This window comes from Brienomyrus brachyistius, chromosome 15 (genome assembly GCF_023856365.1).
Source record: "Brienomyrus brachyistius isolate T26 chromosome 15, BBRACH_0.4, whole genome shotgun sequence".
NCBI lineage: Eukaryota > Metazoa > Chordata > Actinopteri > Osteoglossiformes > Mormyridae > Brienomyrus > Brienomyrus brachyistius.
Window position 1 is genome coordinate 17,464,318 of NC_064547.1, and position 24,043 is coordinate 17,488,360.

The 24,043-nt window shown below is 43.5% G+C and overlaps 2 protein-coding genes and 1 long non-coding RNA gene across 5 annotated transcripts; 2 read left to right on the plus strand and 1 right to left on the minus strand.

Moving 5' to 3' along the window:
* Positions 1-27: 27 nt before the first annotated feature.
* LOC125708584 (integrin subunit beta 3 binding protein) lies at positions 28-6,433 on the plus strand. 3 transcript variants are annotated; one of them, XR_007382501.1, is made up of 10 exons: positions 28-178; positions 275-311; positions 1,165-1,252; positions 1,507-1,573; positions 1,658-1,724; positions 2,141-2,219; positions 2,405-2,492; positions 2,705-2,761; positions 5,173-5,248; positions 6,037-6,433. XR_007382501.1 is itself a non-coding variant. In XM_048976234.1 (9 exons), exons 1-8 carry the CDS (start codon positions 174-176, stop codon positions 5,223-5,225), a joined length of 474 nt encoding a protein of 157 aa, XP_048832191.1. In that variant the 5' UTR covers positions 36-173; the 3' UTR covers positions 5,226-5,248; positions 6,034-6,433. The 3 variants fall into 3 exon arrangements, 2 of the variants coding, with proteins under 2 accessions (XP_048832191.1, XP_048832189.1); XM_048976234.1 differs by lacking the exon at positions 1,658-1,724 and having other exon boundaries at positions 36-178; positions 6,034-6,433; XM_048976232.1 differs by lacking the exon at positions 1,658-1,724 and having other exon boundaries at positions 39-178.
* A 146-nt stretch (positions 6,434-6,579) lies between these two features.
* alg6 (ALG6 alpha-1,3-glucosyltransferase) lies at positions 6,580-16,313 on the minus strand. Its single transcript, XM_048976230.1, is given in 16 exon segments — positions 6,580-6,912; positions 6,914-6,952; positions 7,333-7,528; positions 8,330-8,398; positions 9,236-9,306; positions 9,392-9,476; positions 9,848-9,933; positions 11,690-11,825; positions 12,877-13,019; positions 13,021-13,063; positions 13,359-13,423; positions 13,604-13,686; positions 14,487-14,575; positions 14,700-14,789; positions 15,736-15,820; positions 16,106-16,313. Coding segments are annotated over 16 exon segments (1,521 nt in total). The 5' UTR covers positions 16,188-16,313; the 3' UTR covers positions 6,580-6,753.
* Positions 16,314-16,714: 401 nt separating this feature from the next.
* On the plus strand, positions 16,715-17,750 carry LOC125708587 (uncharacterized). Its single transcript, XR_007382503.1, has 3 exons — positions 16,715-16,831; positions 17,072-17,178; positions 17,613-17,750. It is a non-coding gene; the product is annotated as an uncharacterized LOC125708587 (long non-coding RNA).
* The last annotated feature ends 6,293 nt before the right edge of the window (positions 17,751-24,043 follow it).

Here is a 24,043-nt window from a genome sequence, read left to right on the forward strand (position 1 = left end):
TTTATTTTAAAATCTAAACTATAGGATACTTTAGAAAAATATCCATACACCGCATGTGGTTTTTAAAAGAAAAATAAAAAATAAACGGTGACGGGGAACCCATTTCCGGTCGTACCGCGCCACTTTTCAAAACGGGCATTATTTGTTTTGGAGGCTGTGCGCTTACTGTAAATATGCCGTAAGTATGTTCATCGGTATTTTTCGCACATATTTATTCTGTATGTGGGGAGCAGTCCCTTCAACGTTAGAAAATTTGTTTTGTTTTGTTTTGCAGAGTTAAGAGGGCCCTGCGTTTGGAAGAAAAGGAAAATGTGAGTTGGGTGAAAGGTGGCTTAGGGTCGACGTTAGTCCTTTTGCGTAGTGTAGTGACACTAGTACATTTCAATAAGTAAGAAGATGTACTAACGTATCAGATGTTACGTAACGTTCCCAGCGCTGCATCCACTGTCGTTTGCTTATGACTGTTGTTTATAGATGATCTTTATTCAAAATCAGTTGTGGCTAATTTTCAGTGTAGATGATAAATGGTTAAAATAAGTAGTATAACACAGCTGGTATTTACGGTTTGTTTGTGTAATAGGGAAAGGCAATATGTTAGGAAACTCATTTGACATCCATCCATCCTCTAAATGCTTTTCTGGTCGGGGTTGTGGGTGGCCTGGAGCCAATCCTAAGCAGCATAGGGGGGAAATGTAGGGTACACCCTGGACAGGGGAGCCTTATATTGTTTAGTCAAATACATTTCTCGTCTGTGACACTCTCTTTGTCCCCCATGGTTTATGACAGGGCTTTTCAAATCTGACCCTCGATTCCAAGTACAGGACTTGTTTTCAGTTCTCCGAGGTAGTTAGTTTAATAATTACTGATTGGCTACAGATACTTCATACCTGACTCGCAGGTAAAAGAAGGCTGGAGACTGAGCAGTGCTTCGACTTTGAGGACTGCGATTCCGATAACCCTGGTTTACACGATCCTGGGAATAGGCTGCTGTATTGCCAAGTGTCATTGCCGGGTTGTTTAGTGATCTCTGCCTAGCTGCCCAATTCGGTTATTAATGTGAATTCATGTATGATTAAATAAATATATGTGTTGATCTACTTATCTAATTTGTCTCCTGATGCAGTAAGGCATACAGTGTTATAATCAAAACTGTTCTGTGTCTAGATAACTCCATCCAAGAGACCAGCACTTGACTGGGCCTATTCCCCATCCACAGGCACCTGCTCCATTCACCACATACATTCTTCTTCAGGTCCAGAACAGCTTTGTTTCTTATCTTGTAGTGATGTTTACACTCTTTACTTAATGTTTCTTGGTACGTACATTTAAAAAAATGCATTAGTTCTAAATACCATGTTTTATATATATCTTATTATTAATTTTTTTTTGTAAATGTGCATTGAATATTTCAGAGTGTTAAATGGCTCCCGTTCTTGCAGATGAAGTCATCAATGATGTAAAAACAGCACAGGCATATACAAAATCTTTCTGTATTTTTCTCGCCAGCTAATTTAAATTTGAGGGAAAATGCTGGCAGTCCTACGCTACGGGAACTTCAGACAGATAAAGAAAAGTGAGTATTCTGGTCCTGTGAAGTTACTAATCGATCACAGAGTTGAAATGCTAAATCATTAATGATATTTGTTAAATATTTTAGTAAAATCTAAAGTGCTGAAAAGGAAGTCTGTACCGATACTTCAGGGTGGAGATAAGCTTCTTTATTAGTGAGTACTTCAATTGCTGCAGTTTCCTGATGGTCATTATGACTGATCAGTTTTTAATGACAGGAGGTGTGGAATCAAGAGGTATTCATCACTTGATGGGGCCACAGTGATTTACATAGCTCTAAAAATAGTTGGACAAGGTTTGTCAAGTAAAAAAAATCCCATTTTACCCCCCAGGGCATTTTCATAAGCACTACATCAAGACAATCATGACGGTTTTGAAAATTCATGTTCAGTATGCTGATTGCTGGCCATTTAGGCCCAAGGAGAAAACCAAGAACTATTAAGAAGTTTAATGGTCCGATATGCATTCAATCACATGTGGATATGATAAACAGAAAGATCATTTGAAAAGCAATAGAAGGTGGTTTACTCCTGTATATTGTATCTGAGCTTTATTGCTTATTTTTCTCCAGATTTCATGCCTTGCGGTCTAAAATTGAAGCGTCAGTAAATGCATTTTTAAAGGCCAGGCAGCAGATTGAAAAAACGTTGGTACGTCTGTCCGTTTCACCTGTTGCTTTTAAAAATTGTCTTTCTTAACCCACTTCATAGATGTTTTAGTAGAATCTTGAAATGTCATCGTTTTGATGGATGACAAAGCTGAAACGGTAAAGACCATTAACTGAATATCACAATGTGCGGAATGTTTTTGTAAAATTAATTGTCTCTCAACGCAGTCGACGGAGGGCGGCAGTGAGCTGAGCGGGTTCTTCAGAGGAGGCTCTTCCGACCTGCAGGCCGAACTGCGCAAAAACAGGGAGCTCTGTGAGTGGCATGGCACCTCATCCAGACCCCGCATCCCCGGGAAGCCGCCCCTTTGTCAGGGAAAATGGCAAGGAGATGCGGGAGGAGACATGCGGGGCTCAGGATTCTGAGCAAGGGTGTCCTACTCCAATCAGGAGCTTCCATGTCCCTCCTGATGCTTTCCATACCATCATGGAATGCGGACGCCTTTGCTAAAACCCAGTCTGTCCCAGGTGCCCTGGTGGAAGCTCGCCTCGATGGGATTGACTTCAACCGCCACCGCAGAGACGGTAAAACCAGCTTAAATATTTTAAACCTGGCTTACATGATACAGATAGTTTAAATGTGAAACAGTGAACCATTTAAATGGTGTGTAATGAAGTAGTAATGATGACTAAACCACCTGTATTGTATAGTGGGTGTAACTGAGTGGGATCCACTTGTTTAATCATGACCTTTGCTTGTTTTCTGGTGAATGAAAATAGAAAATATTTATGGTTCCACTTACCGCACAAGCTGATGGATTTCAGGGATGGGGGGGGGGGTGATCTTCACTGCTTCTGATCTGCATGGCGTAGTGTGAACTAGATGCATTTACTTAAAGCGATGAAGTGCCGGGCACTCGGAAGTGGAGGCACGAGGAAGAAAGGTCCGATTGTTCCTTCGCGACTTTCGTTACGTTGTAAACAAATTGTCATTCAAGGCCGTGCAAGGAAACAGGGCATCGTTTGTTAAAGCGTCGAACTAGGACGAGTGGCGGTATGGTGTTCGCCTTTGGAGCACGGCTGCGGGGGGCATGTACCGGGGCTGGGGCAAAGGCCAGTCCTACTGTATCGGGTCTTGAAAGTAGTTCACACCTTCCAGCACAAATCACGCTGGGAATGGCAGTTTGTAGACGCTCCCTAATTATCACCCAGATTTTATAACGAAGGAAAATTGTATAACTTTCTTGCTAGTAACCTTACTTTTTTTGTTTACTCCTTACTTGAAACTACACAATTACAGGTATATCTGAAATGTACATTTCACATGACTTATTTCAAATATCTATTATGTCACTATGTTTTAGGGATCTCATGTAATGTATTACTTTCACACATGAGCACTTTGGGTTTTTTTAAAAAAAACTATTTTCTGTCATTTTGCTTATTGACTAAAAGTTAAGGGATGTATCAGAACCCACACGTGACTAAATGCAGCTGAAGAAATAAAATTAGTTTGAGCTGTTCAAAAAATTTCATGCTCTGAGGAAAATATATTGCACAGCGTAACATTGATTTAGGGTGGATCTCTAACTGTGGCTCTGTGCAGTTAAATTGTATTTAATACGGAGGATGAAGGATCATTGTATTTAACTCAAATGTGTTTGTAACTGGGAAATTTATCACGTTGTTTTGGTGGTTTGGGGGGGGGGGGGGTGAAAGCGGATCACCTGAGGAGTATGAAATCACACTCATGGCAGTGTGAGGGTGTCCGGTGGGGCGGTGGGGCCTGTGCGCTGTGACCCTGGGGCTCTTTGACCCCGCCAGAGCAGCTGAGTAAATGGAGAGGGGTATTTTAACTTTGCTGACCAAACTTCTAAAACACACACTCCCCTCACTACCACCTCCATCGTGGGTCAGTATCCAGTAACCCCCGCCCCCCACTCCCCCAGGCAAGTCCTAAAGTTCCCCCCCAAAATGTCCGCAGTCATTTCTTTAGGTTAACAGAAGTTTCGCTAAGCATTCTAGAGAAAGTCACTTTATATATATATATATATATTTTTTGTGAGTAATCAGCTTTTGGTCTGATATAAATTCCCAGCGTTGTCGAGGCATTACAGAATACCCGCATTGCCGGTATGTGCTGATGACAACAGAATTGAAAAGAAAGGTCGTAATAATTCTGAGCAAGTTCCTCCGCAGAAGATATCGATTATTTGTGTGTGGTGAGAGATTTGGAAAATTCAATTAAAGGAGTTGAGCAAAGGCTTTATAAATTCTCCACCTTCGGCCCACACAGAGACGTCGTAATGTCCTAAATCAATGTTGTACTTCACAATATATTTTCTTTGGAGCATGAAAATAAATAACATTTAAACAGCTCTGCTTACCGCAGAAACTAATTTTATTTCCTCTAAAGCATTTAGTCATGTGCGGGGGTCTGACCGGCCCCTGCATCTTCCAAGCCACGACGCGTTTTATTGCGGTTCGTCCATAAGAAAATCCTATATAATATGAATTTTCAGGTGACGAAACGGGAACAAAGGGGACAGATCAGCAGTATAGAAATTGATTAGTTAATAGACAGAGGCGTGTGTTGAGAGATTTGTATCGTACCCTTAATAGGTACTGTATTAAAGCAAGGTTCTTAAAATATATAATAAACCAAATACGATTTTAGTGCTTTTTTTATACCCTATACTATGTGGAGGATCCCAGTATCTGGTACATAAATTTAGAGCAGTTTGACGTGAATGGAGCCGTTCTGGTACTGTTGAAGGTATAGCTGCAGTTAAAATGGCTGTCTACCGTGCCCTTGGCCAGACATCATCTCTGATGCCTTTTGGCCCGTCTCGTTCGGATGAGGCACCTCAATGAAGCGAGGTTCCGGGCCTTTCCGCACGCTGACACCTTACTGTGAGTGCAGTCTTCGGCGAGGTCCCCTCCGATGCCTGTCCTGTTGGACAGAAAATGAATCGCATGCATATGACACTCCGCAGGTCCCGGAAGGCCGTCAAGCTCCTACGAATTCCTAAAATCAATCCTGAACTGAGGAGTAATTCTGCGTCCTCTGATGTAAGTACAAAAAAAAAAAAAACCCATCTGCCTACGTTAAACAGCAGATTATTACATGATTAAAAATATTGATTATTTTTATAGTTTGGTAATTAGTTTGCACTGGAGCCGAAGCAGAGCACTTGCAGGACTGGTGCCAGGTGCCGCTGGGGATGCTCATGCGGGAGAGTAGCGTGTCTTGCGGTGCCATGCAGGCTAGCAGGCCTTGCAGCAGCACTCTCTGCACGCTAAGCTTCCGGAAGGTTCTCCTGCCACGTGGCAAATGTGGAATCTGGGTGTGAGATACAGACCATGCGTTTGGAGGATGAGCTTCGGTTTTGAAATTATCATTGTTTATTATATTATAATTATTTTCAGGCAGAGGTCTCCCATCTGCCCTGTCTAACCTTTACTGTTGTATTAATGCCGAATGCACAGCCCAGCAGAACAATTTTTAATTCATCCCCGGGCTAATGCCAGTGGCTTGGCCCAGGGTGAGATTTGACCAGAATACATAAGTGGGGGTGAATACGAGGGGCTGTGTCCAAGCAGGCCTCTTTATTTGGCAGTGCTTGGGGGGGGTGGGACCCATGCAACAGCTGGTGCTGCGCTGTAACATTTCCCATTTCTGCTCAAGGTGGATCATATAACTCTCACTTTATCACCCTTGGAGGCCATGTGAAGGACAAAAACATACACCCATAAACAAAACTAATGTTTTTGTACAGCCCCTTGGGGGGGGGCGGGGGGGTAAATGGACCTTGCCAATAAGAACAGCCCCTAACCCCCCCTCCCCTCCCCCCCAGCAGCAGCTTTGTGACCCACGAGGGAGGAGGGTCCGATGGCTTCTCCCGGTCCATCCAGCTGGCCACCGCGCTTCTTCTGCAGAAGCCACCAGGCCCTTATCCGGAAACAGCTCTGCAGCACTCAGCAGCACCCCCAGCAATGCTCAGGATCCTCTGGGCTCCCGGCAATGTCACCCCCCCCCCCCCCAACCCCGATTCCACCATTTCTAGTCGAAATAGATTTTTTTTTTTAATGCCCATCATTAACTTCCAGAAAGAAGCATAAGATTGGTGTGGTATTTCAGTTTTATGACATCGTGTCCGCCGCTCTCCTGCTAGCACGCACCCTCTGCGTGGGATGCTTCTGTATTTACCGCTCGTAATGAATATTTTATGATAATAAATGGCTTTAAGATATTAATTAGTGTGGGCTATATGACTGTTCATTTGCAGTGTTGACTTATTTCGCCATGCTCCAACGGGGAGGGTTTATTTAGACAGATTGCTGAGGAGACAGCCAAAGGTGCTATCTAATTAAATTCAAGGTCAAATCTGGGGTCACCTGAGTAACGGAACGCTTTAAGAAAATTTATTTTAAAAAATGGTACCAGACCTGTAGACCCCTGACATGTAGAACGAAAGTGGAATGAGGGGCGCCTCCTCTCTCATGAGGATGATTTTGCGGACCGGACCGGACCTGGACACAGATGAGCCCACTGTTTGTCTAGCGGGCGGAGCCTTTCAGTTTGCTTTCTTCTTGCTGCTCCTTCGTGGGGCCTCCAGCAGCTGTACAACGCTGAAGTACACGAATGCCCCTAGGAAGTGGGCATAGGCCAATGTGGAGACCAGTACGGGGAACAGGTCCGGAAAGCGGGCCGGCGGGGCCAGCGCCGCACTGGCGAAGGGTCAGGGCGGCCATGGCGAGGACGGAGGAGGCGAACTGGGGAAGGAGAGAGAAAAAGGGGGGGGGGGGCTTTTAGGAACATTTACAGTATTTGGCAGCCGCCCTAAGCCAGAGCGACTTGCGCAAGTGCTTAGAAGTCTCACCAGTGAATGCATTCTGAACAAAGGTATCTATCATCCATGAGAAAGGGTGGGGGGAGAGGGCCGCCATTTTTAGGAGCAGCAGTCGGTGGGGGTCAGTAAAACACGGCTGTAGAAGCCATATCTGCCCCAGCCATGGAACCCGATCTTGGCCGCCCCTCCTCATCTTTTACACCAGCTTGTCTTTAAATATGTCCGGGTTGACCTGCGCCAGGAACCATCCCCATATAAAGAGCAGGCCCGGCCGCTCAGTCCCCAAAACGGTGCGACACCTACTCCCCATTTGACGAGCGAGGAGAAGGTCACCCCCGGGAGGCAGACGCCGAGCCGCCCACAGAGCGGCGCCAGCCTCAGGTCGTCCGTGGTACTGCGGTCCAGCACTGAGAGGAGGCGCGAGCCGAAGAACAGGAAACCCAGGGAGGTGACGATGTATGGCAGGAGGAGGCCGTCTTTGAGGAGGAGCGGGAGCATGCTGGGAAAAGAGCAGGGCGGGGCATCCAAGTCAAACAACGAACCAATAAGGAAACAGACAAAAATACAGTGTTGCTGAGCAATGAAAACTGCCTATTTCATGCTGGTTATCAGTATGGATTTAGATCATTTTAGCAATTTAACATTGATCACGAGCTAGCTAACTTTGTTTTTAATAGTGAAAAGAAAGCTGGATTAGATCTTAGATCTTGTTCACACTTTTTTTGTTGACCACGCTGACAACAATCCATGCAAGTCCATTTAAAACAACCTTCGCTGACGTCTGTGGCGTGAAGAGTGTCTCTCAGCATTGTTTTGGATTCATTTCGTAAATCAGTTTCTGAGAAAATGCCTTTTATCTTTTCATTCGACTCGTGTTTCTCATTGGCCAGTCACGATGAGCAGGACGCTGAGGTAATGTGGGGGTGTGTGAGGGGACACCCCCACAAAGCATGTTTACAGGAGGCTGATCTATTCCCTGCCCCGCAAAGTGTCAGCAGAAAGGAGTGGAATTATATATATCACTGGCAACTGTCGCCCGCTTTCTTGTTTTTATTCCTGCTTATTTCAGAAATACTACACCTATGGGGCACGAATCGATACGAACTCCTGTCCGCTTTGACTTTCTGAGCCTGTTCTGAAATCCCAGCAGGGTTTCAGTAAAGGCAAAGCGATGTCTGCTGCTTATTACTGAAGTTATACTCGTAATAAAAAAGCAATTAAGCAGAACACTAATTATTCATAAATATTAATAACGGAAATATCAGGGGTTTTCCAGAAGGGGGCAGTAGCGTAAGCTCACCTGAAAGTAGAGGCTTGTAAAAACCAGACTGACACCAGAGGCAGTTCATTCATCAGGAGACACACAGGCCTGGAATGACAAGCCAATGAAGACACAGATCCTTCACAATTAATTCCGGACCATTTTAAACAGATTTACTTACTTACTGTAGCAGGCACCTTTATCTTAAGCAAGACACATTTTTTCAGAACGCAGGGTCAGCCAGGACCCTGAAGCAATTGGGGGGGGGGGGGGGGGTTAAGGGCCTTGCTAAAATGCCCATTGATGACATCACTTTGCCAACCCTGGGATTTGAACCAGCGACCTTCCGGCACAGAGTCCGGCACTGAGCCACACAGCATAAAATCCCACATAGTAAATTGGGTCTGCACCCACCCAAACACACGCTAAAACACGCTGATATCACGATGCCGCATAAAGCAGGGGGAGCATGGGCATTAAACACCGATAAACGCCTGCCGTCCAGCACTGACCCCCGCCATCACAGCTCTCGCTTCCCTAGCAGAGGCCCCTCTCCTGGTTCGCTCCTAATCCTGGGGCACACATTACTAGCTGATTCACGGACAGGTGCAGGACATGACTCAACAGGTAATGGAGCAGCATCATGGATAATCACGAGTAATACATCAGGGAATCCATAACCAAATCCACAGGCTCCAGCTGCTCGCTCTTTCGAAGCCCTGTGGCGTGGAAGGCGATTATGAGTCCCTTATCCCTCCCCCGACACTGGGCACACACTCTCAGATCCGGTGCCTGCATTTCCACAGCCAGTAATAACTGCTCGCTGCCGGACAGGTGTCAGGTGATGGGGCACACAGAGGTTAATCACATGGAGTGGGTCGGAGTTCTTTGACAGATTGATCGATCCAAAAAAAAAAGATATAAAACTGGCAGGTTTGAACTTACAAGGCCACCAGGAGGATGGACTTCTCATGGACTTGATAAGAGAAGAGGAAGAAGGCCAAGGAGGAGTTCACCTTCAAGGAGGACGGAGAAGATGGCGTCAACCAGCGGACCGTGACAGAGACCGGAAGAGACGGCAAGATGGTGAAAGCGACTCACCAGGGCGAGTCTGAACTGCCAAAAGGTGGGTTTGGAGAGGAGCTTCACAGAGGAAGGGGATACAGCCAGGAGGGTGGCAGCCAAGCTGAAACAGAACGACGCAAAGCTACATGTCAGTCGGGATAATCTGAGGACAACATCGGCGCTGAAATGCTGGATTTGCGCTTCATTCGCTGAATACTGGCTCCAGACAATTTTGTTAGTGCTGTTAATGCTGCACCACTAAATTTCAAGATTTTAAATGCGCCACATATGCCCACCAGTAGGAGGTGCTAAAGAAGCAGTATGTGGATATATCCCATCTGATTTAAACCCGCCCATACTGTGACAGCAAGGGGCCTTGTGTGACCCAGGCTGCTGGGATAACCACATGACAGCTGGAATCCTGAGTTTACTCCCTGAAGCATCAAACGGCTCGGGGGGGGGGGGGGGGGGGGGGGTGGCTGGGGGGGATACCTGAGGTATATCTGTGTCTCAGGGGACAGGAAAGTCTTTATCTTAATTAACACGTTCAAGCTGCACCATGTGTTTGCCACTTTGTCCTACAAACACAAAAAGAGACACATCATTTTGAAATTGCATCCAGGTATTTCCCATAGACTTACCGGGTATGTATCATGTAATACACACACACACACACACACACACGCACACACACACACACACACACACACAAACACAATGCGTTTAGCCCAAATTGCTCGGTCATTAGAGCATTAGCCTTTTAATCCAAGGGCCCAGGTTGAAGTCCCTTTTTCAATGAAGTTTCTCTCAAGAATTTACCCCTGGCATCACTGAAGTGCATCTTGTCTTAAAAAGAGATCAGCTTTAATGAATGTTTACGTGAGGAGCACCCCTGTACCCATACTGCTCTCTATCACTCCGCCATTCCCATGATTCATCACAATTAGCCACAATTCACAAGTATAAACAGACAGACAGATACATACAGCAAAAATCTTAGGCAGTCAAAGAATGTTTAAGGCTATTTATCCGAGTGGTAAGTTTACATTCGCTCAGGAAAAAAGCTACTTAACATTAGAACTTATGTAAATTAACAGTAACAATGAAACAAAAACAAATATACACTAGTATGTTGGACAGTTGCTGCAAATTCAGGGGTTTTGAAATGGCCAAGCTGACACATGAACAGATATAATATCATAGTTTTACATCAACATGAAGATCATTTAAATATGATAGTCTTTGATGTTTGCATGGTATAGTGTATGTACACGGCCAAAGGCAGCATGATTACAGCCAGTGGGAAAATCACTGCCCCCCCCCGCACTCCGATCCGCGCCGAGAGCAAAGCCAATAATCAGCATTGCTGTACGTCGTCGTCTCCCAGCTGAGAGCGTCATAAAAATCCCTCCCGCATTCCCGGGTACAGCTGCACTTCGCGGCCTGGCGAGGAATTTGCTGCACCTTCACACCGAGGCCCAGCGACGGCGACGCTGCTGCCCGCTTGACGCGCTTCCGAGCGAGTCCGCGTTTAGCACCTGGATGGGGCTTTCTGTGGGTGTCTGCCTCTAACCGGAACAGAGGGCCACTGGGGGGAACAGTAACAGACTTCAGCCACCGTGTTTGGCTTTAGTTTGAGATCCAAATGAGAGATCTGGGGGGGGGAGCCTTGCACACAACTGTTCTGGCTATGGCTGGTGACTGGTACAGCTGGCCGGATATCAGGCTGCCCCCTCGACCCCCTACCCCCCACGCCTGAGGGCCTGCTCCACATACCAGTCGAGAATGCACCCCCAGGCTGCCGTGTCAGCAGGCCACCTCACTGGTGACTTGGGGGGGGTCCTCAGCCAACATTTGTTGTCATTTAATTTTGTCAATGTAGAGAAACTAGGAATCATATCTTCCTTCAACACAATGGGGATAATTTCCATCCAGTCCACCCCCCCCCAACACATTACCCTAGCACCCACCCCTCGGACAGGGCAACCCTTGCAGTCCACGTTCCACAGTTCACGTGCCAACGTTGCCCAAGGGGCTTCCAAGGACAGCCCGGCGTTTTCAGATGCTTTTGCCGTGATGCAGCCCAGGCGGCAGATCGCAGTGCTAATGCGCGCCTCCCCACAGCAATAAAAACGACAGATTTATCCCTCCGTCCTGGGAGATGGAGCAGAACCAGCAGACTGATATCTTCCCATTTATTTAGCCATTTCTACTTCGCTTTCTTCCTTGATGTGGACCAGGGATGACCCTACAGGGATATCAAGCTGATTACAGAGACCGGTGTTACCTGCAGTGAGCGTGCTGCCCTGTAGGGGGCAGTATAGAGCTCCTCACCTCGAAAAGCCCGCGGCCAACAGGAAAGAGGCGGTGCGCCACCTGGATGGCCTGCTGCGGGTCGGAGAGGAAGGGTAACCAGCAGAGAGCAAAGGACAGCAGAACCGTCACTGCGATCTTCACCAGCGCGGTCAGGCTGTGCTGGAAAGGCACGGGGGGGGGGGGGGGGGGGGGGGGGGGGGGGGGGCGTGCGAGTCTTTAATGCTTAATATGACCAGAGAACGTGTCTCACACCAAAATAATGATTACACAGCTCATTCTTCACACAACAGCACCTGCCCTGACTTCATTTAATAATATTCAAAATATTGATATTATTCAATTTAATTCACGTTTATATAGCTCCCTTCATAACATAGAGGTCTGATAACAGCATTACTAACTCACTAGAGTTTAAGGTAATGATAAGGAAAATGAATCGTGAAAAAAATCCGCCGCACATTACATGTACTTTTTAAAAATGACTTGTCTAGTCATGTCCAGGGAGTTCGGCCGAAGATCTCCTGGTATCCATGGGAATACCGCCACAAACCAGAGCAGTCGAGGAGCACTGGCAAGTGCGACATGTCATCTGGACATTTCTGCACGCAGCAATGTAATCCCAGGGCGCATCTGCTACCAAACGGCCTTGGTACATTATTACTAAATCAACAAACTGAGGGGACAGTAATGACAGGGCCGGACTTTATCGCCCCAAATAATATCTGGGTGGCGCTCGTCTCTGAGCGTGAGATATGGAGTTGCAGTAATTTAAGACAGACGAACAGGAGGCTTTACGCCAGAAGACTGAGAATCACGGCCTTCCAGATTTCACGAAACAAAGTCAATCAACACCCACTGATCTTTTCACAAGGCGATATGTAGTTTGGTGAGGCCAGCACACAGTTGCACTTAAAAAAGGCTCTTCTATCGTTGGTGGCCACAGAGAAGATCAAACATTCATCCATCCGTCGTACAATCTCTTATCCAGTTCAGGGTCACTGTAAACCTGGAGGTTATCCCAGGAAGTACAGTGCATGAAGCAAGGAGCATTCTGGAAAGGACGCCAGCCCATCACAAGGCCCACATATTATAAGTAGAGACACCAATTCACCTGACAAATCTGGACAGGATTGAGGGTAAATTATCAACATTCCAAACGCTGCCGTTTCTGCCCACGTGTTTGTTTCCAGAGAACGAGCCGCCACCCCCTCCCGGCGAGGCCCTGCCTGACACACTTCCCCAGCAGGTAGCAGAAGAAGGGCAGGGCATGGTAGAGCTCCATCTGCTTGTAGTTGAGAGCCAGCGTGAAGGCCAGGGAGCCGAGGAGGTCCCATCCCAGCCCCAGGCCCCAACACGCCCCAAAGGGCCAGGCCCAAACTCACGCTGTTATATCTGGGCCGCCGTCAAGAAAGTTAGACTTCAGGGTTCACCGTCAGATGATGAATGACGATCATCAGCATCACTATATCTTTGACTGTTTTATGTTCAAGTAACTGAGATGTTGTACAGTTTATGGAATTCAGTTATGCTACATAATATATACTACATAATGCAGCTTGGAGGCTATTGAAACAAGGTTACGTTAAGCATATTGGGGTGAAAACTATAATATAATTTCACCAAACAGTCTATCCATCCACTGACCCCATCCACCCCACCCACACGAGATCATTTTCCTGAAGGATACTGAAAGTGCCCGTTGTCAATCAAGATGAGGCCTGGATAGAGTAAGACGCAGAGCAGCGATGAAGCCTGAAGAGAAGGGAAGGTGCTGCAGATCACAGGATCCCAAACGCTGTGCTCGTAAACGCGACACAGCAGGGGGCACATGCATGGCGCACCAGGCAATCACATGGACCGTGTCAGACACGCGCCTACGATGCCCCTTAACTGCGTCAACACCACAACTATGGCGGAAGAGGATTTCCTAACCTTTCTTTTTGCTGATCCTTCAGCGAGATATAAGCAATAGACGACAACCGCAGGAATATATATTAAGATATCAGCCACAATCACTGAAGAGGGAAAAAAAACAGAAGTAGTTAAAGTGGATATGAGAGCATTGGAATCTCAGGGTTAGCATGCAGACTCATGATGTCATTCATTTCCTCATGCTCCCCCTTATCACAATTTTATTACAATTATCTCTGCAGTCCTAGGTGGAAAACACACAGCACACTGATTCTGGACAAAGCTCATTAATTAATTAATTAACCAATAAAGGACCTCGGCATTCTCCTGGTGAGCTACCCAAGTCACACATCGTTAAAACACCAAAACGCAACAATGACCAACCCCCTTCAAATACTGTTCATTTGTTCCCTTTCAAATATTTCATGACGCGAAGCAAACGGGAACATGCCAGATATCCTTCATGCCAAACTGGCGATGTAGTGCATTCTGTGACATTCATTCATGAGCGCAGATGCTCCTCAGCTTGTGATGGGGTTACGTTCCAATGAACCCAGTGGAAGCTGAAAATGCCGCAAGTCAAATATGAATATGATATGATATGACACACTTGGGCAAACATAATGGGCTTGGAATATTTGTTTAAACAGAAAAAAACACAATTCCATATGTTGTTAAACACTGTATAAGATGTTTACATTCACAATCGCTATGGAGACTGGAAGCGTGGCTGGGTGGATGCTGCCGTCGCCCAGCATCAGTAGAAAGCATCGTGCGGCGTATCGTTAAACCCAGGAAGAGAGCAAAATTCAAAGTTTGATGACTGCTGAATAACGCTTCGCTATCACACCCTCATAAAATCAATATTGAACCACCGTAAAGTGAGAAGCGTCTGTCTGGTTACCTGTTGCTCTCATGAACAGCTTGTGGGCCGGGCTCTCGAACCCTCGGGACGAGTGCAGCTTGACCCAGTCTGGGTTTATCAGGTTGGCTCTGCAAGACCCACAAGTGAACATATGTAAGGCAGGGAGACAACATGATCTAAGTGCTCCAGGTGTGACACACAGCCGGCGTCCCTCAGGATGCCCTGCAACAGCGGCCCAGCAGAGTGACTTACACGTGTGCACACAGCAGGCTATGGTAGGCTGTTAGCGGGGGGTAATCCAGACCCCAGTAGTTCAGGTCATTATCCGTGGTGTTGAAGTACCTGGATATAAAACATGGGTCTCAAGCACACGCCTACCCAGGTACTGCTTTAAAACCAGTGAAGGGAAGCTGAAATGTGAACATACACAAACTGTGACATCACAAGCAAGACGGCAGTACAACACGCTACAATGTTTTCCATCCCAGGTGAACAAGAAGACAATTATCAATTAATAAGCCAGGAATCAAATAAACAATACTGCTCACCATGGGTTCCTATTTCAACTTGAACTTTCCGTTATATGGATTTTAAAAAAAAAGCATTCCATGCTCAATTATGCGGCAATAAAGCTGTAAAACTGAAACCATTTAACTGCTATGTTATTAAGGAGGTCCTCATCTGTCTGACCGAATGAAAAATGCTGTTTCTATCTAGTGGCGTTCAAGTGCACAGCCTCAGTCCTGATGCATTGTATTAGATTTTTAAATAAATATACTAGTGTAATGTTTTAGTAAAATTTCGCAAACATTATTGGATCTCTCTAATGCACCCGATGTAGCAACCAGCTTAATTAGACGTCCCTGAGAATCAATATGCGTACTTCACTAATGCAGAACTGGGATTAGAGGACCATGCTGTACATCTCAATCACATCCACACAACTTCTGCTCCGAACCCTAATATCATAAAACCTCATCCAACATACCTCCTCACACTGCCCAAAAACGTATTTACCTCCATCAATTTCAAGTGACCTCCCCTTCAAGTGGATGAATCTCATTAGAATATATTTTATAGCCATCTTTTAGACTTCAAACGAGACATGCCATATTTTCAGTTCCCTACTAAAGACGATTAGCTGTTACAGTCTGACTGTCAGGTGTACTTGTCATTCAGTTCGTGACATTATGTATCTTCAAATACCTTGCATGATGTTACAGATTTTGTATTAGACCTACATACTAAGTACAGAAGCCGCGTTTTATTCATAAATAGAAACACCCACCATTGATGAACGGGAATATTGTACGTAACTTCCTGCCAGTGTCTCTGAGCCTCATAGTCCCCAAACATCGGTGGTTTACTTGCACCTGAAGGACAGATAATTTAAAATGCGACTATGAAAAGCCTTTTAACTTGCTGAAATGCGTTTTAAAAAGAAACTCATTGCATTTAACTGGTTAAACAAAACGGAATTAGCTGTAATGTAGTCTTTTGTTTGATGCAGTTATGGTGATATCAAACCGAAATCCATGCTTTTTCAGTCAGAATAAATAGTATTTCAGATGCAAATTCAAATAACAGCCAAATGGTACCTGGATATATATATTTTTTTTTACTATTTTACTATTACGCGAATATTCGGCTGTGCTTACCTGAATACGAATTAAGAGACACCGTCCATCTCGTAGTAAGACCCAGTAGAACGCAAATGGACACAATGGTCCAGGTTTCCATTTGTCCCTGCAGATTTTGTAAAAGAACACAGAAGGTTAAACATCGATTTAAAGCACAAATTAGCTCTTAGCTCACTAGCTTCATGTACTTCCTTGAATGTTGCGTCAAAAATAAGCGCGAGCAGCAACATGCCAACGTCTCTGGCGCTGAATGATGTCGTCATGAAAAGCCCTATATATATATATAACAACGCCGCTAGTATTATGTATATGACAGACTTGCATCAATGCACATGTTTATAATTCGTATGACAAATACTTATGTATGTCGTATAGAGAAAGCGGATTTAATTTTAGAGTGAAACAAAGTTAATTAGGGACTAACCAGAGTCTGTGTAATACCATGGTCCTGCAATTAATACCTTAAAAACAATGAATGTCTGTATTTTATGTAGTGTATATACAAGAATGAAGACTGTTCCTAGGGCAATTGGATTATTAATAAATATATATGCATATATTGTTGAGGTTTTTTTATAATCCTCTTTGGATGACTAGGGCACTGTGAGTCTATCCCAGAAAGCACAGGGCAGAATGCGGGGGAGACACACGCACACTGTCGGCAATTCACTGTCGGGGGGGACACTCCGGAGGCTCCGAAGGGGAATGATGTAAGATTCCTTATTGTCATCTCACCATATCAAGGTAGATACGCACAAGCAGTTTTGTACCTAGCCTCACATGGCTATGCTGTGAAATGTATATTTCAACTTTTCCAACTTGAAGGATACAGGAGAGGTAAAAACACATCTGTGGGTTGTCTTTTATTCTTGTACCATTGAACTATAATGTCTATATATTTTCTTTAAAAGGCCGCGGGGGTGTCTGTCTCTCAACCTCTGGTTCTGCATGTCATCTGACTTGTCCTATGTTTCGGACATTCAGGTGAAGAGAGAGGGGCCATCCTATCAACTGATCACCACTTCGTGAGTTAAATCCAACGCTGGCGGAGGTGGTCAAGTGGATCAGAACAACTCAGACAAGCAATAAAGGTTTGATGAGGATGTCTATGGTAATTTTGGACTGCTCCTTTCGGGGGGGGGGGGGGGGAGTCTGCCCTTAATGAGGGAACTGGGGGAACTGAAGTACCTTCACAATTGACAGTAAGACGGAATGTGATACTAACGGGCAGATTGGATTGGAGGGGACAGTTTTGCAGGCACAGGGGGGTAAAGTGGAATCGTAAGACGGGCCTCATGGCTTGCTGGTCAATCAATATCCGTCATATGGGCATAGGTTTGGTTTTCGACGTTGGGGGGGCAAATCAGCCCTGAACCCCCTGCCTCCCTAAATGCAAATGGTACTTCCACAAGACGTTCATCCCCAAATCTACACCCACGGTCCTTTATCTGTGGTCATGAGCTGTGGGTGACGGTGGAAATATAAAGCTGCAGCTACAAGTAGCCAAAATGAGTTTTCTTCCCAGGGTTTCTGGTCTCCCTGTGGTGGCACGAGGAGTTCTGAGATATAAAGGGACCTCAAAATAGAGGGAGAGGTGGAGCAGAGTCAGCTGAGGCGGTGTGGGCATCCCAGGGAGGAGAGACCCCCGGAAAGTCCCAGAACTCACTGGAGGAATTGTATGTCCCAGCTGGCTCAGGAACATCAGGAGATCCCCCATAACGAAGGAGATCTCCATAGAAGAAGACATCTGACCCAGTATGACTGGTGTGTAACCACCATGAACCTCAGTAGTAGGACTGGTGGGAAGATGATGATGATGATGATGATGATGACGACGACGACGACGAGGGTGACGATGATGATGATATTTTGAAAGCTGCATTTTGGATTGAGAATGCCCCCAAAACATTTAATGATCATTAACTATTAGCAAGAACCAGCACAATTTCTTGTATATAAGTATCTTTCATAGTTTTTGGTAAGGTGCTCAGTTAATTACACATTATTATTCACTATGGATAGATAGTATTAGTATCGTGATTAAATCATTAGTCAAAATATATCGCAGTACGTTGGTCAAATTCATTAACATTAACAATAGAGTCCTAGTCTAAAAAATGTAACCTCATACTGAGATCTGCCGGAATAGTAGCAATATTATTCTACCCTAACACAGATCTTAGATATTGACGGATATTGACGGAATACGCGGTGCAGGAGGAAGGTTAAATCACCGCTCGTTAAGAGACAGGCGCTGGGTCTCCTTGGTGTCTCTTTAGCAAAGACACCCAAACGGAGATGCCCAGACACTACAGCAGTTTCACCCCATTAATACTGCAAGCCACCCAATATCCACCCTTTTCTCTCCATAACGGGAGCCACACATGAGTCGCTGTGTCTATATTTGTAGCGGCCGTGTGCATGATAAGTGCGCGGTTTCCTACAGGCACAAAAGTTGTGGGGTAAAGCAAGCCTCTTTGTAGTTAATACATCAAATATTTATAAATAATAATAACCTTGGACAACTGCTGATTTGCAGTGACACTTTCATTACAATGAGAAGCCTATTAGTCACTGGCAACCATTAGTTATTAATGCCCTGTGTCCCGGCTTTACTCTGTCGTTTATTGCTTCATCTCTTCGGCTTTTAAATATTGAGTAACTGCTGCATCTACATTTACTGTCTGCGATGTGCTGCACAAGGTGGTTTGGCTTGTCATTGACACCCTGACATAAATGGTACCTGTAGTCGGCGGTGATTTATTTGTATTTGCATTCAATTTATTATTTTTCACTCCGTTGGTTAATTTCGCCCGTATTTCAGCATGTTCCGCTCCCGTAGATATTAAAGCGGGGCTCGGTAGGGCGTATCAAAAACGCTTTCAAGCTAATTTGGTTTTGCAGATTCCCGTCGGGAAACTCAGCTTGGCTCGCAACTGTCTTATTTTTGGTTTTGTGCGATAAGAGGTGTGACGTTTACCCTGCCACAGATACTGCGACGTGGATGTTGCAAGGGGTAACCTACATTAGCAGATAGATCACGCCAATTTTCACATCTAGGTTAATATTTCTGTTTAAAAATTCTCTTCTAAATTGTAATTAACCTTGTATGCGGTGTATATAATTGGTGTTATATACAGACGGGCACAATTTCAAGCAAAGAGTGTGGCCCGATACAAAAGACGGACATAGACAAAATACACATCATAATAGAGGTGCAACAACACGATGTGATTGACATCACCCTTCTGCGCCTATTAATCAGTGGCAATTAGGCTACCATGAATCTTACGATATCTTAACATGAATTGGTTTAAAAGTATTTATTCAATCTGCCCTCTACTTTCAAGTAAGCATTATCTGAGAATTGATGAATTGGCTGGCAAGGTTCAACGGCGCCATAGTTCAGCAGATCTATATCACCGCTTCATGGTGCTTTATTTGTTGCACTTCCAAAGACTGGACTTCTAAGTCCTTCTACTAATGTTGCCTGTTTATCTATATAAATTATATAAATGTTAATCGTTCGTTTATAAGAATCGATTTGTTGTTAGTTTTCAGGATGACATTTTAATTTCATTTTATACTCTTACTCGTCCCGTTTAAAAACCATCTCCTTCCAGATTCTCCATCACGACGTAGGCATAATCAATCACTAGTTTTCTCTCATGGGTTCCTCCCGTCCATGTTTGGTTTTGAATAGTATGATAGTATTTAGTAACTACTACTATTACTAACTACTAATAATAATAATAACACTAATAATAATAATGACAATATTTAATAGACAGACAGACAGACACACAGAACAGACAGATAGATAGATAGATAGATAGATAGATAGATAGATAGATAGATAGATAGATAGATAGATAGATAGATAGATAGATAGATTTTCTAAAGGTAAAGAACACCGGTCAGATGCAAACAACTGTTTTAATTCCCAATACAAGCTAAACCAAACCAATTACCTGATTGAAAAATATTAATTATTTATTCCAAATTATTAGTGGCAGGACTTGTAAATCATACAAACACATTCACCTACATCTGTAGCCATCAGACTATTGCCCAATAAATGGCCAAATATATTGTCTATCTCAGCTTCAGGGTTCCGTCCCTGCGCCGCGACTTTGAAACAGACCTATATGACGTAGCACCTCGGTCTATGACAATGAATCAAAGTCAATATTACTTTGATTTTCGTGTGAATGAAATTAGAAGTAACATTCGTGGTCTGTGATGAACTGGTATCCCCTCCAATTTTCCCCCGTCATGTGTCCTGTGACCGCTGGAATCGGCACTAGCCCTCCTTGGGATTTGCAGTTACGGCAAATGGGTGTATGGATGAATGGTTGGCGTAACACAAGCCAGGCACTGAACAGTTGAACGTGAATATCAGCACAGCCATCTTTGTTAAACACTATAGTCTCACGAACGCACCTGACCCAATAGTGAACCTTTAATTTTTATTTAAAGTAACTCCTAGTCGGAAAGCGCGATATAATAACGCGGATCGAGGTCAGCGATAGCATGAAAATACAAAATAAAACAACCATTCTTTTCTCCTTTAAGGTACTATTAAATATATACGTTATATTAACATTATACCGATTAAGTAAAATAAGCGGATTTCGCATGAAAATACATAAATTACAGGGTGTACATTTCCGATTTTAAACCGAGACACTTTTTCGGAAGCGTTTTTTCCCTTGCCTCGCCTCAGCCCATCTCAACCCTTTCCAAAGTGAGCCGCTCCAAACTCAAATGTTTAATTTGCTTTATTCATTTTGTAAGGAATACGCTACAAAACGGTGACAACCGATGTAGCAAACTGCATGATTGTCTATGATTGCCAAATTTCCTGTCAGTAAACATTGACTGATGTTTTAAACCAATTATAATATTTCCAGTATTATTCAAAAACATTCTGGCAAATTTCTACAGAATTTGATGAATTATACAGAAATAAATAAACGAATTATTCAGGGCGATATTCTTCTCAAACCATCTGCCAGGCTTAATAATCATTACAACGTCTCTCTTACAATATTTGTAACATCAAAGTATTTGTTTAAATTGTATTCACATAAAAGACGGGACCACTTCGGTGGTCTTAATGTTCATGAGTAAGAAACATTGCACGGAGAATCTGTTTCTTGTGTCTGTGGGAACCGGCGGTTTTCACATTCCCATTCTGCACGTGTTGTGTCGGGGAGCAGGTGCAGCTGCAAAGGTCAACATTTTGACACAGTTGTAGCGTTGGAGGGCAGAAAGTTTTCACTTTTGCTAAATTGCACTTATTGTCCATCCTTCCAGGGAGATAGTTGAGTCGTAACGGTGCCAATGAGCCCCCCCCCCCCCCCCCCCCCCCCACACACACACCCAATTCATATACATTTCCTTTTAAAATTTCTTCTACGTGTCATTTTTGCTTCATACTAAGAATGATAAAATGCAGTGTGTCCGCTTTGATGATATTCTGCAGAATCGTCGTACCGTAATCGGTTACTCGGATACCTGTTGGTACTGTACTTAAGGTACTCCGGCGGGCTTAAGGTGAAAGTTTATCACTTGGAAATATTACAATATTTTGTTGCAGAATAGGAATATAAAATAGTATGTCGTTCAGTAATACCGACCTAATACTATGAAAGATTATTAGGCATGCGTGACGTCAGTCGTATAAAAAGGATCCGCAACCTTGCACTTGTTGGAGAGTTAAGTCTTTGCCATCGAGTAACCTTTAAATAGATCGTCCATTAAACACCCTACAATTTAAACAATTCAGTGTCCTTACTCCCAGATAAATATGATATCCCGTCAACACTGACATTACTTGCTCCGCCAGGTGTAACCTCCTACTGCCCCAGGTCTCAGCAGTCGAACACGAGCTTCCAGTTATTTCCTTTTAAAGTCCATCCATCCATCCATCCATCCATCCATCCATCCATCCATCCATCCATCCATCCATCCATTTTCCAAACCGCTTATTCTACTGGGTCGCGGGGCCTTTTAAAGTCGGTTTACTAAAACGATAATAACGTTGTGAAACGCCATCTAGCGATGATTTTAGTTATCGCTGTTTCAGTACGGCTTACTGCAAGAAAAGGATACGATACGAGAAAACAGTTTAGCTCTATTTAGCTAAATCACTAATGAAGGCGTTGGGATGCATGTCGATACACAGTTACCTGGTGGTTGAGAAAAAATATGAATAAAGATTATTATCTATGTCACATTTTTAAGGTTCAATTGCGTTGAATGGCATCTTGTTAAATTTTTGTTTAATAATTATTAGACAGAACAAATATTTCCTCCAACCAAACTGCGCAACAGAACCTGACCCGCCTCTCACACTACCAATGCCAGGATTTTACATGCAAAAATAATCACGTACGCCGCAAAATATCTGCCCACCGAAAATGTAATCGTTTGTCATCCACGCTGCAATGAACTATTTGCGTGCGGAATTGGCTCAGCCACACGTGTGACGCTAATTTTGCTTTCTTGAGGCAATGACTTTTCCTTTCCCTTTTTTTTAAGGAAATCCTACACATCATAAGGCACAATAAATCATTTGTGGTATGTGTACTCAAACTGCACAGTGACTGCAAACATCACAGCAATGCGCAAAGAAATGTTAGCCTCATTTTAAGGAATAAAAAGTCCGCCCCGGAATGAGTGCGCTGTTATCCAGTGTCATTGAAAGTATGGTATCAGCAGCTTCTTCAGTCTGAAAGTGAATTCAAGAAGCGGGCGCTTTCACTTTTCCCATGGGTATCAGTTAAATATAGCAGTAACCTTTGTACGGCGCACACCACCTACCATTTGCTGTTTGTCTAAAACTGATTAGCCAGACACAACTGTGAAGCGAAGTGTCACTTTTATAGTAGCGACGTGCAAACGTTTTTAGACCGCCTAAGTTTTCCTTGTAAAAAGATACCCTGGAAAAATCACAATTTATTTTACCACGTAAAGATTAACTGCTATTTTTATTTAATCTGTGCTATCGCAGTTACATAAAACAAAAATATGCTGAATTATATAATAGGTATGTTTTTAACCAACGTGTTTTTATTTTCGCTGTTATGTCGAACTGATATTAATAAAGCCTATGTATTTACCTTAAAAACTTACAGGTAAAACTTATATTAATAACGATTTCATATTTTGAATTTAGTATACAACTATTTTAATGTGCTTTATTATTGTGTATTTGCATCGATCCGTAGGCTAAATAAAGCGTCGTTCGCTACAGCAGCGGCGTGTAGCATTACTGATGGGGCAAGTCGTATTAGCTGTACTGGGAAAAATAAGATAATAATTATACTAGGCTATAAAGACAAATAATAATCGTAAAATGCTGTTTTTAGTTTCTTTACATTTTTGGTATGCACTATACACGTATTAAATCAAGTGATGATTAACTCTAATTTTATTGCAAAAAAATCAATATTTTATTATGTATAAATATTACTTCTATTACGTATAGTTTAGAAGTATATAGTTGTACTATATTTATCGTGACTACGTATCTGTAATTTAGGTTTATCTGGCTAACCGACATACTGAAATATTTCACTCAAAAATATCCCGTTGCCTAAATTTTTTTATGTTTTAAAAATATTATTTGGTGTATTTCATTTACTACTGTTTATCAAAAATAATCGAAAAATATGAAATTGTACCAGTTAATTTCTAATGAAATTTGAATTAAACAATAATTGTAACAAAACTTAAATTATTCAGGTGATATTGTACTTCTGGAATTATAAAGAGACATTTTGCTTTACTGTTATTGTAACGTTATTTAGTGTAAAGTACGAACGACTTTTTAAAAGCCATTTTGAAATTGCGGAGTGACACGTTTCCGTTTAGGCCTATACAACGCAATTCGGGAATAATCATAACGGCTGTTTGTTTTTCTTTTAAATCATTTTGTCATAACCTGTG

Coding starts and splice junctions, on each gene's coding strand:
- LOC125708584 (XM_048976234.1), top strand. Junction 2,493..2,704: donor GCGCAAAAACAGGGAGCTCT/GTGAGTGGCATG, acceptor AGTCTGTCCCAG/GTGCCCTGGTGGAAGCTCGC. Junction 2,762..5,172: donor CAACCGCCACCGCAGAGACG/GTAAAACCAGCT, acceptor GACACTCCGCAG/GTCCCGGAAGGCCGTCAAGC.